We start from the raw sequence: 12,860 nt of genomic DNA on the forward strand, positions 1-12,860 counted from the left end.
GGGAGTACATCTGGGTAATAACTGGGCTTATTACTAAAACTTGGCTTACTACTAGTAATAAATACCTGACCAACTAAAAGCAACTGCTTTAACCTTAACTTCATATACAGCTAGCCCACTTTAGCCAAACGGGACATTTGCTGAGTACGTTGATGTGTACTCACCCTTGCTTTAAAAACCACCCCACTGTATTCAGTGCTCAGGAGGAGATACAAACAACATGGAGGACTTTGAGGAGTTCCAGGATTACGACGAGTTCTAGTTATGTTAGAGCCAAACCCCTAGTCAGCTGCCTTCCACACTTTGGTAATGTTAATTACTATGTTAAGTAATGACTCTATGGATGTCTTGGACATCTTGATGTAATAAAGTACCTTTCCGCTATTTACTTTGAACAATGTGTGATGATGTCCAATTATGTAATCATTGTGTACGTGAGTTTCTGATCCTGCACATACATGGTTCGCATTCGGGTTGCCTTCCAAAACCGGGTGTGACAACCTTGAACCCAAGTCCGCACCAACATTCAAAGTGATCATCCATTTGATCATATTCTTGGTGACATAAGGTTAGGTAGTAACGACTCGTTCACGTATTGCAAACTTTTGTGAGCACTACTCTTTTATTTCTTCTATTGAGCCTTTTAGGGTAGAAGAAGCCTTGCAGGATCCAAACTGTGTGTTGGTCATGCAAGAGGAGCTCAACAACTTCAAGAGAAAATGAAGTATGGAGTCTGGTGCCACGTCCAAAGCAAAACGTTGTGGGCACCAAGTGGATGTTTCGCAACAAGCAAGACCAATATGGAGTGGTGACAAGAAACAAAGCAAGACTTGTAGCAAAAGGTTATGCTCAAGTCGCAGGTTTGAATTTTGAGGAGACTTTTGCTCCTGTAGCTAGGCTTAAGTCTATTCGAACATTGTTAACTCATATAAGGATCTTTTTGTTGATTTAACAAGGAACATATCTCACATATGGAACATAGGCTTAAAATAAACTTTATTATATATTACTAGCTAATACTTTAAACCATATTTTAAGGGTTTACAATTTTCAAAAAGTCAAACAAATTCATTTTAACAATATATATATATATATATATATATCATAATTAATATCGTTAAATGGATCACCTTTAATATCATACCGATACTTACAAAGTGATAGAGGAAATAACTTGCTCATTTGGACCGCATTCCAAAAACTTGAGCTTTTATTTGTATTTATATTTTCTAGAAATATTTATAAATTATTAAATTATTATTACTCTTGAAAAGTTTGGTCATCATAAATATTTTAGCAATAACTATTTTGAAACGGATAGAGTACTAGTCATTTCTCTATGTAGGAATACTAAGAGCGTCTCTATAAGAGCTCTAAACATGGTTGTATTCTAAAATATTAGGTTTAGATCCATAAAACACCATCCAACAGTAATCTTATTTTATAAAATTATCAAATAATTATTAGGCTCTATCACTTGGGTCCTAAATATGGTATCCTATATATTGGAGCAGTAAACTTGTTTTCTCTTAATATTCAACTATTTATTTTCTAATATTATGATTTATTTATTTAAAATAATTATTTAAGGTCTAACTGTTGGGTTAAATTATATGCAAATTTAGAGCACAGGATATATCAATACAATTTATGTTAAAAGTGCTCTAATGTAATTTAGGAAAAATTGAATTGTACTTGCTTCGTTGCTTCTCGGTTGTCGCACAGGCGGCGCCTGACAGCACAGGAGCGGGACACGCCCCGCGCGCGCCTCCCGCTATCACATTCTCACCGGCTGCCCCGGTCGCGCTCCCTTCTCCTGCAGCCATCAGAAAAGGGGGCAAAAAGGCCCCCGAATTCTCCTCGCCCGGGCACAACCTCGCTCCAGAGTCCAGGCCAGACCAGCAGGCCGCCTTTCCGCTCGAGCACCCACGCAATCATCACCGCCGTCTTCCTCTCGCTCTTCTCTTCCCCTTCCATTCCTCGGCACCACGTCCTCGGGAACCCCGCATGCCCTCCGCACAAGGCGCCGCCTGTTCCCGGTGACCGCGGGGCCGAGATCGGCGCGCCATGGCCGCGCCCGGAGGCCTGGACCAGGACTGTGCACAGGACGCCGCCATTAAGCTCTTCGGCCGCAGCATCCCGGTTCTCCACTCCTCCGTCTTCGCCGCCACCGCTGCGGCCGCATCCGAGGTGAGCAGCAACAGTCTCAGTTCTCGGATTCATTCCCTGACGAGGGACAGGGATCTTTCATGGTCGACGGGTTCTCGCGGGGGGGCAGGATGGTCATTGCCGGCCGTTTCTGAGGAAAAGGGAGAGGACGGGAAAGCGGAATCGGATACGCTTTTTCTCCCCCCTGCTTTTGCGCTGTCAAATGCGTGTTGGTGGATCATGGTTCCTGCTGGGATTCTGGTCGCTGTTGCTGCGAAAAGATTCTTCCTTTTGGAGCCCTGTTTGATTTCATACCTCATTAAAAAAAAGGCTGTGGGTTTATGTGTTTGCTCCTTCAGTGTTTGTACGGGAATTTTCTTCCAATACGTGTTTCTTCAACAAGTCACTCTCCGTATTTACGGCCGTATTTATGGGGAGATTTATGTTGGTTTATCCCTTACCCAGATTCTAATCATGTGAGCCTTCGGCCTGCCTATAATCGTTTCGTGCTGACTGCTTAGGGATTACTTCTGTTCATGCTTGATGTGATAGCTTGGAATCGAAATGTTCAATATGTACGATAAGAAGATTGGTTGCCTTTTCGTAGTGTCCACGTACGATTTTGTTTCCTTTTTTTTTCTTTAGAAAGATACATTGCCTTTGTCTGTGGAGAAATCGCTGAGAATTTTCTTGTTTTCGTGGGGGTAAGTAATGCCATGGAAAAGGTAAGGAACATTCAGGTTACATCAGTTAACAGACTATTAATCAGGTTCCTTTGGATGTCTTTCTTTTTGAGAAGGGAGGGGGGTTCCTCTGGCTACCTTTCAGTGTACTATACATGAAAGCATGTTGTGTGAGTGTGACAAGGGACTTGTTGTTTCTGCTGTGCTTATGAACAGAAACAGAATCTTATTCATATTTACTCTCTGTCTCTCTGATGGTGGAATCAGGGGTGGTCTTTTTGGTTTGCTAGAACACCCCTGTTGCACATGTACTATTTCATCTAATTAAGGTTTGCACATGTGATTCAGCCTAATCTTGTTGGACATAAGTGCATTAGCATACTTCTATAGTCGGACCAATAATTTGTTGAAAAGCAAAAGCACAAGTTCTAACAACCTCAGTTGTGTGGCATGGAATGCAAATCATGTAACACATTGGGTGGTTCTTGTGAGTATTGATCCATCATTTCATTTCATCAGTTACTGTCAGCACACAAATCGTCTAAATGTTTCCATATTTTTATGCATAATAGTAACTAATTGTACCTCAAGTGCCAAATAAAATGGTAGTTGATAACTGTTGCTTAGTGTTAGTATTGGGTACCTGTGTCTGGATCTGAATTAAACTAAAATTCTGCTTCATATAATGTTTTTCATATTCTCACTTGTCTAATCTACTATGATCTGATGTTTATCCTCTGATGACACATCATAAATTATCTCTTTCAGGTTAGCACCAAATTATCAAATGATGTTAGAAGCAATGATGGCATGCCATGCCTTCCAAACATGTCTTTGATTGTCAAAACAAATCCCTTCCCTTCCAAGAGCAATATGAAGAATGGTTTACAGGCAATCAGCAGTCAGCATGGGAAAATGGAAGCTGATTCCAACTCTGAGGAAGCTAAGAATAGTTTACAAGCTATCATCAGTCAGCCTGGGAAAAGATACGATTCCAAGTCTGAGGAAGCTAAGACTGAATCTGGTGGATCTGGCCAAGAGAAGGTACTCAAGAAGCCAGATAAGATTCTGCCTTGCCCTCGCTGCAATAGTATGGAAACAAAGTTCTGCTACTTCAACAATTACAACGTGAACCAGCCCAGGCATTTCTGCCGAAACTGCAAGAGGTACTGGACTGCTGGGGGGACTATGAGAAATGTCCCTGTAGGTTCTGGTAGACGCAGAAATAAGGATCCATCTCATCACCATCATTTCACCAAGGTGTGTGATTATACCATTGCTACTAATGGAGATGTTTCTGATGCAACTCAGCGCCAGTCCGTTGCAGCCAAGCCATGTCTCCTTCAAGGTTCAGGAAAACAAAATGAAACAGCGTGCAAGTCTGTATCTCCAGTCAGTAATATTAAAGAGCAGAACAATGCCGACCTTATTTCCTTGGTCTCTGGTGATAATAAGGAAGAGAAATCATGTGCATCTTCTGCAGTGGTATCTGGTTCCTCCGAAAATTGGATGCCAGAAAATACAGTTAAAAAGGAGGAGGATAATACTTCAGCGTACGGTAATGGTGTGAAAGTACCTGATCACAAAATGCAGCCTCACCATGCTGGACCTGTTTCGGTGTTCTCCAGAAATCCTGCTGCAGTCATGGCGACTAATCAGTGCTCAGAAGATGGTATTCATACGCCGGGAAATGGTACGGTCAGTCCTCTTTCACTGCCACCACTACCCATGGTACCAACCCCAGGAATTTGTGCACCTGCTGTTCCATTCCCTTTCCCTCTCGTGCCAGCCTTCGTGAGCTGCATTCCTGGCTGGCCAAGTGGACTATGGGGTGCACCATGGCCTGGAAGTAGTGCCCCTACATTACTATCTCTTCCTCCAAACGGTTTAGCTCTTTCAGGAAGCAACTCTGGGGTGTTAGGAAAGCATACAAGGGTAGCTAATTTGCAGGAAGAACAGAAGGCAGAAAAGAAGTTTTGGGTCCCTAAAGCTCTCCGAATTGACAACCCAGAAGAGGCAGCAAAGAGTTCGATCTGGGCCTCTCTTGGTATCAAGCCTGATGACAGAATCATATTCAAGTCTTTCCAGTCCAAGGATCTGAAAAATAGTGCGACTAAGACGCCAGAATCCCTGCAGGCCAATCCAGCAGCGTTTTCCCGCTCTCAGACATTTCAGGAGAGGGCCTGATACAAAAATAAAGTGTCCTCAAAACAAAGGATACCAGAGGATGGTCAATGTTCCTATTTAAGCTTTTTCTTGAGTTGATCTGTCGCTAAGCGCAGCAGTTTGGCAATCAACTCAGGCCTGGCCAAGATTTACATTTTTTTTCTTTCTAGCGATAGCTAGGTTGGTGTGAAGATTCTGACTGCTCAAGGAGCGCTTATGTAAATACAGTAGGCCTGTGAATTGATGTTGAATGTTGATAGTCTTTTACCTGGCACCGGTTAATGTTCTAATGTACTCCCTCTCTTCTCAATTATAGTTATAAGTCATTCTGGTTTTCGTAAACACATATTTTGCTATTCTAATTCATCCTATAAAAAAGAAAAAAATCTATCATTTTTAATCCATCATATTAGATAGATTTTTTATTTTTAAAAATAAATTAGAACTTGAAATTTGATATGTTGGTAGAGTAAATAACGAAGTGCATCGATAAATATTTTGAGAATTCTTATGACTTTTGGAAGTTTAGTTGCACAAATATTGCACGGGAAGCTTGATTGCAAACTTGTTTTTGTCGGATATAATATATATCTAGACATATAGTATATAACTAAACATCACAATAACATACAATTTGGAATGGAAGAGTACTTTACATTAACGTCATGAAGTGGATAACTAGGTTCATGAGTCTTAATGAGATAATAATGGTCGCTAGCCTATATATATTTACGAGGGAGTTCAAAAACCATACTCCATTTGTTAGCAGCCTTAGGCCATTAGCAGTGGGAGTTTTATTATAGTTTTATTCTTATTGAATGAGATGACACATCAGCATATTGGATGACATGTCACGGTATTTATGATGAGAGAGATAGAGAGAGTTTCATAGGAGGAGAGTGTTTTATCCAGATGAAACTTACGATACACAATTTCATAGACGAGTGTTTTATCCAGATGAAACTTAAGATACACAATTTCATAGACAAAAACTGATATGTCATTTTTGAAAACCGTGCAATGAAACTACTACTTGAAATGGCCTAATGCACTACCACTGTTTGATTTAAGGGCAAAGTTAGATGGGATATGATCATTCATGGATTTTAGCCTTTTATTTGAAACGTGGGACATAACCATATTTTGGTCAGTTGGATGGATAAAGGTGGACGGAATGAGAAGAATTAGCTAATTAGAGCATTTCAAGAGCTCCCATAAAATGACTCCTCAAAATCAGTTTTAAGGGACATCTAAATAATTAGTTGCGTATATTTTAATTCTTTCTTCAACAGATCCTTAAAGCGACAGATTGTTTCTGGGAAGCCCAAAACTCTCCTCATTTGTAGCTATAAATGAGGGAGTTTTAGGGGCTATGAAAAAGTTAGGAGCACTTTAGGGGAACCGTTGTAGACACGTTTTTGTATTTTTCCCAAAAAACTTGATTTAATTATGGCAGACTTGAGCTCTTGGAGATGCTCTTATATCTATTTTTAAAAATAACAACTAATTATACAGTAATAAATATGTAATCATACTAAGATCTGTTTGGTTGGGTTGTGGCTGTGAAAAAAGCCGTTGTGGAAAAAGCTGCTGTGGGCTGTGAGCTGTTAAAAAGCTAAAAACCGTTTGGTCGAAACCACTAAAAATCGTTAAAAGTTATTCGATATATGTTTTCACAGTTCTATCGGAAAGTCACTAAAAGCAGGTCCAGGGCTGCTTTCATTTTTGCATTGCGAGAAAGTTGGCTTTTAGAAAAAACTGTTTCTTGGATCGAGTTCTTTGATTTGGCTTTTGGCTTTTAGAGGATAAAAACCAAAGACAAAAGTCAAGCCAAACACGTCATAAGCTTATCATGATAACCACATTTAACATAAAATATGTTAATCAGTACTAAATGTATATATATTTTTACTCTACTTGGAGGGGTTTGTGTATGCGTGTAGAGACTTGTACAATATAATATAATTACCACTTTGGAGCAAGCTTATTATATATCTTATTATCTATGTTGTTGTGCTGTCGTCGGTGAGCTCGTCGTCACTGCGTGCGCGCTTGCCCCTCAGTCGCGTCTATTCTGCTTCTAGTCGTGGCCCTACACCCGCTTGCTTCGCCTCCAATCCAAGGTGTGACACCATGCAAACATGGCCCATGCCATGCACTGCTCCCTCGCGTCTGGTCGGGTGGGCTAGATACTGATGATCTTTTCCTTAAACCCTAAACATTTAGATGGAGCCCCAATGCACATCACAGAGTCATCAGCCTTATTATAAGTTTATAACGACTGATGAAAGAGAACCTAAATGCAACAGACATGAAGCATATATAGCATAAGTGTTTACAGCAGCAAATCACCAGGCAGCTAAGGGCACTATCGTCGCCTTCGAACTAGTCTTCATCTTTGTCTGCAACGTAGCCCAATAATCCGGACAAAAGCAACAAATGTAAGTCACCTCAGAGGGATCCAGAAACAATTTTGTTATCAAACCAAGCTCTATTTCTTGATTTCCAGGTCACCCATAGAACTGCACCACACCCAGCTAATCTCTTTACTAAGAGTGGATACAGACCTCCAACAAGTGGGCAATGCTACTCGGGGTGCTCGGCAGATTGAAGGCAATTTGAACAATTCTCCGGATATACTTAGCAACCGAGCACTCCAGAAAATATTTTTTGTGGAAGCTTTATTCACTTTAGAAAAATTGATGTTTTTTTATGGAGGCACTTCTCAATTGCTTATACACTGAATTAACAAAAAGCCTTTTGCACCAAGAGACCAACTGACTCGATCTCTTGAATTTGAAAGATTAATGGACTCATAGGAATACTTCAAATTTTCAAACATATTGGCTGTGTCACCCATAATTATCCTTCTGAACCTTAGATTTGTAAGGTTAGCCCAGATAGCATTTGCGATCAAAATCATTTTATCGAAGGTTAAATCAAATAACCTTCCGAATTTTTCAGCAAAGGGAGAGCCTCCACACCAGGCATCATCATAATAGGAACTGGTGTTTTCCCCATTCTCAACAATTTTTTTTCAAAATCTAAGATAAACATTTTTAACTTCCATCATCCCTTTCCAGAATTGTGAATCTATAGGCTTTTTCTTTGCCGGCACTAAAGGGGAATTTTTTTTAGATATTTTTCCTTAATGATTTTCTGCCACAAACCATTTGAAGACTCCAATCTCCACATCCACTTAACCAAAAGGATTATGATCATGCATCTAAGGTCTAGCAAACCTAGACCTACATCGTCTTTGGGTTGACAGACCGATTTCCAGCCCATAAGATAATTTTTTCTAGTGTTCAAGCCATTTTGCCAAATCATTTTTTTCCATCAGCCTTTTTCAGAATTGCGAATCTATAGGCTTTTTTTTGCCAGCACTAAAGGGGATCTTTTTAGATATTTTTCCTTAATGATTTTCTGCCACAAACCATTCGAAGACTCCAATCTCCACATCCACTTAACCAAAAGACTTATGTTCATGTATCTAAGGTCTAGCAAACCTAGACCTCCATCGTCTTTGGGTTGACAGACCGATTTTCAGCCCACAAGATAAATTTTTCTAGTGCTCAAGCCATTTTGCCAGAGCATTTTTTTCCATCAGCCCTTTCCAGAATTGCGAATCTATAGTCTTTTTCTTTGCCAGCACTAAAGAGGATTTTTTTAGATATTTTTCCTTAATGATTTTCTGCCACAAACCATCTGAAGACTCCAATCTCCACATCCACTTAACCAAAAGACTTATGTTCATGTATATAAGGTCTAGCAAACCTAGACCTCCATCGTCTTTGGGTTGACAGACCGATTTCCAGCCCACAAGATAAATTTTTCTAGTGTTCAAGCCATTTTGCCATAGCATTTTTTTCCATAAACCCTTTCCAGAATTGCGAATCTATAGGCTTTTTCTTTGCCAGCACTAAAGGGGAATTTTTTTAGATATTTTTCCTTAATGATTTTCTGCCACAAACCATCCGAAGACTCCATTCTCCACATCCACTTAACCAAAAGACTTATGTTCATGCATCTAAGGTCTAGCAAACCTAGACCTCCATCGTCTTTGGGTTGACAGACCGATTTCCAACCCACAAGATAAATTTTTCTAGTGTTCAAGCCATTTTGCCAAAGCATTTTTTCCTTTTCAAGTCTAGCTTACCAATCACAAACTTTGAAGACAGATAGATAGAAATAACGCATATGTACAATGGGACATTAGAAAGGCTACTGTTAATTAAGGTCACTCTCCCACCCATGCTAAGGAATCTCGCTTTCCATATCTCTAGCTTTTTCCCTAATTTCTATTCAGAGGCTAACCAGTGGGGACTCCCCAATTTTTTGCAGTCTATGGGGATCCCCAGGTATTTCATAGGGAGATCCTTAAGGGGGAAAGTGAAAATATCATAATAAAGTCTTTAAAGGCTTCAGCCTCCCCAAAACAATAAACTTCACTTTTATGAAAATTTAATTTTCAAGCCAGACGTGTGTTCGAACAAGATCACGATGAATTTCAAGTTTCTTGCCATATATGAATCATTTTGTTACAAGAAAATGGTATCATCAACATATTGTAAATTGGTAATCCCATTATCAATAATATGAGGGACCAGACCTTTAATCAACCCTTCCAGCTGGGCCTTCCTAATTATATTAGCAAGATCATACGCAGTCAGATTAAAGAGCAGAGGAGAAAAAGGATCGCTCTATCGATCCCCTTTGAAAGTGGGGAAAGAAAGGACCAGTAACATCATTCTTCCTCACTGCCACTTTATCTCGCTCACCGTTTTCATAACCCAGTCATACCACATATTCCCAAATCCTTTCAGAACCATCATCTGATGTAAAAACTACCAGTTCACTTTATCATACGCCTTCTTAAAGTCAATTTTCAATAAAATACGACTGTGGTTTTTCTTTTTGACTTCATGTAAGATCTCATGTAACACCATAACGATGTCTAGGATAAATCCCTCATTCACAAACTTGACTGAGACTCATCAATCACTTTTTTAATGCAGCTGGCTAACCTATTGTTTAGGACTTTAGTAATGATCTTATAGCAAACATTAAGTAAACAAATGAGTCTGAAGTTTTCTATTTTACTGACGTTTTTTGTTTTTAGAATTAGAGTTATAATCCCAAAATTCAGCCTCTCTGTAGGGGTGAAAACAGGACGGATACAATTGGATAAAGAGTCATCTCATATCCTACCCTAATACCCTAATGTGTTTCTCTCAGATACAGGATTGGGTACGGGGGATAAAATTTGGGACGGGTACACGACGGGACCGGGTGTTAATTCGGACGATAATAAACATATATCGGATATTACTTGGGTAGATAACGGATATTTGTCGGATAGTTCGTCCCAATAATATTAACATCATGCAGTACAAAGTTACTAATCACAACGACACTAGAACCAACAACACAATTTAAAAAATGGTAACATATTCCCTCTTTTAGGCATAACCCTTAGTAGATAGTTGACATTAACATAGCCTTTGTCCGTGGATATCCGGAGCAGGTATTTTAGTTGCTTGGCGTGATGGTTCCTTTGTCTCAGCTTTCTCAGTGATCAAGGACAATTCTGTTTCGGTTCAGTTGCAAAGTGATGATGGTCCTCTGTGGTGGTTCACAGGGGTGTATGGGCCTCATCAAGACAACTTGAAATCTGCCTTTCTTCAGGAATTAAGAGATATCAGGAATACATGTGTGGGTCCGTGGATAGTTGCTGGTGATTTTAATCAAATTTACAAGTCAGAAGACAAGAATAATTCTAACATTAACAGATCTTTATTGAGAAATTTCAGAGGTCTTATTGGCTCCTTGGATCTGAAAGAGATTCCTTAGAATGGTAGAAGATTTACTTGGTCAAATCAAAGGGCGGTTCCCACCCTTGTTAAGTTGAACCATGTTTTTGCACTACCTGCTGGGAGGAGGCTTTCCCTAATTGTTTTCTTTATAGCAGTGCCTCTGGAGTTTCTGACCATTGTCCTCTAATCCTTAAGCTCAATGCGGATCTTAGAGGGAGGCATAGGTTTCATTTTGAGAACTTTTGACCTAAGCTCCCGAGTTTTTTGGAAGAGGTTGTTGCTTCTTAGGATCAGCCGGTTCAATCTTCTTGCCCTTTGGAGAGGGTGTCGATGAAGCTTCAAAGATTAGTCATGGGGGCATAGTGCGGTTGGAAATGTCAATTCTCAACTGGGGCTGGCTCGCGAGGTGCTGCACAGGTTGGAGATGGCGCAGGACAACAAGATGTTATCTACAGATGAAGTATGGCTGCTACAGAAATTGAAATAGCACGGCCTTGTCCTTGCTTCTTTGGAGAGGACAACTACTCGTTTGCGTTCCCGGTTGCACTACTTGAGAGATAGAGATGTCAACACAAAACAAATCACTTACAGGCTCGCCTCCGCAAGAAGAGGAATTTTATTTCCCACTTGGAGAATGAGGGGAGGACTGTTGCCAGCCATGAACAAATGTAGGAGGTTCTGGATGATTTTTTCTCCAATCTTTTGGGTTCTAATATCCAGAGATCGTATTCTCTTAATCTGGTTGCTTGCCACAGAGATGCTATTGACTTGAGTTCCCTGGAGGCTCCTTTCTTAGAGAAGGAGGTTCGCGACACTATTGGTGCTCTTCCATCTGATAAGGCTCCTGGTCCTGATGGGTTCACTGGAAAATATTACAAATGTTGTTGGCATATTATTAAGTCAGATCTGTTGGCAGCCATAAATTCCCTCCATCAGGGAAATACTCACAAGTTAGGGATGTTGAATTCAGCTTATTTAGCTCTTCTCCCTAAGAAAGTTGTTGCCTTGTCTGCAAGAGATTTTAGACCAATTAGCTTAATTCATAGTTTTGCTAAGTTGGTCACCAAAATGCTTGCTAATAGATTGGGCCCCTACCTTCAAGAGTTGGTGGCATCTAATCAGAGCGCCTTTGTGAGAGGCAGATCGATTCATGACAACTTCATGTTGGTGCAACATTCAATTAAGTCTCTCCACAAGAAGAGAGTCTCTAGTTTGTTCTTGAAGTTGGATATCTCCAAAGCATTTGATTCGGTCTCTTGGGCCTTCTTGATTGAAGTGCTTTCACATCTTGGTTTTGGTCCTGTGTGGCGAAATATGATCTCAAATACTATGGCCTCTTCCTCTACGCAAGTGCTTTTAAATGGGTCTCCTGGTATTCCTATTAGGCATCGCAGAGGGCTTCGCCAGGGTGATCCCTTCTCTCCAATGTTATTCGTCTTGGTTATGGATGTTCTTAATAGTATTTTTAATCTGGCTGAAAGTAGGGGGTTGCTGCATAGCTTGGAGGGTGCTAATATTCGAAGCAGACTGTCCATTTATGCTGATGGAGGGTGCTAATATTCGAAGCAGACTGTCCATTTATGCTGATGATGTGGTTCTTTTTGTTCAGTCGTTTGAGGAGGACCTTCAATGTGTCAAAACAATTTTGGATTGCTTTGGTTCAGCCACGGGATTGGTATCTAATTTGCAAAAAAGCTTCGTTATTCCAATCATGTGTAATGACCAGGCGGTGCAAATGGGCTGCAATATTCTTCGGTGCACTTCTTCCTCTTTTCCTTGCACTTATTCGGGGCTGCCAATTTCAGACAAGAAGCTCAGAAAATCGGATCTCATGGTTTGAGTCGACAATGTTGCGGACCGACTTCCTAATTGGAAGGCTCGGTTGCTTAGTCTTGCTGGCATGATAGCTATGGTGCGCTTTGTGCTTTCAGCCATCCCGGTCTATCTTCTCATTGCTATGAAAATCCCTAAGTGGGTGATTAATTCTATAGACAAGATTCGGAGAGGATTTATTTGGAGAGGAAGAAAGGAGGTAAATGGTGGTAAT

The 12,860-nt window shown here is 40.4% G+C and overlaps 1 protein-coding gene across 1 annotated transcript; it reads left to right on the top strand.

The window, feature by feature from the left end:
• The first annotated feature begins 1,768 nt into the window (after positions 1-1,768).
• LOC103650023 (cyclic dof factor 2) lies at positions 1,769-5,310 on the top strand. The gene is made up of 2 exons (XM_008675696.4): positions 1,769-2,190; positions 3,600-5,310. Exons 1-2 carry the CDS (start codon positions 2,068-2,070, stop codon positions 5,016-5,018), a joined length of 1,542 nt encoding a protein of 513 aa, XP_008673918.1. The 5' UTR covers positions 1,769-2,067; the 3' UTR covers positions 5,019-5,310.
• The last annotated feature ends 7,550 nt before the right edge of the window (positions 5,311-12,860 follow it).

The sequence above is a fragment of the Zea mays genome, chromosome 3, assembly GCF_902167145.1.
Source record: "Zea mays cultivar B73 chromosome 3, Zm-B73-REFERENCE-NAM-5.0, whole genome shotgun sequence".
Lineage (NCBI taxonomy): Eukaryota > Viridiplantae > Streptophyta > Magnoliopsida > Poales > Poaceae > Zea > Zea mays.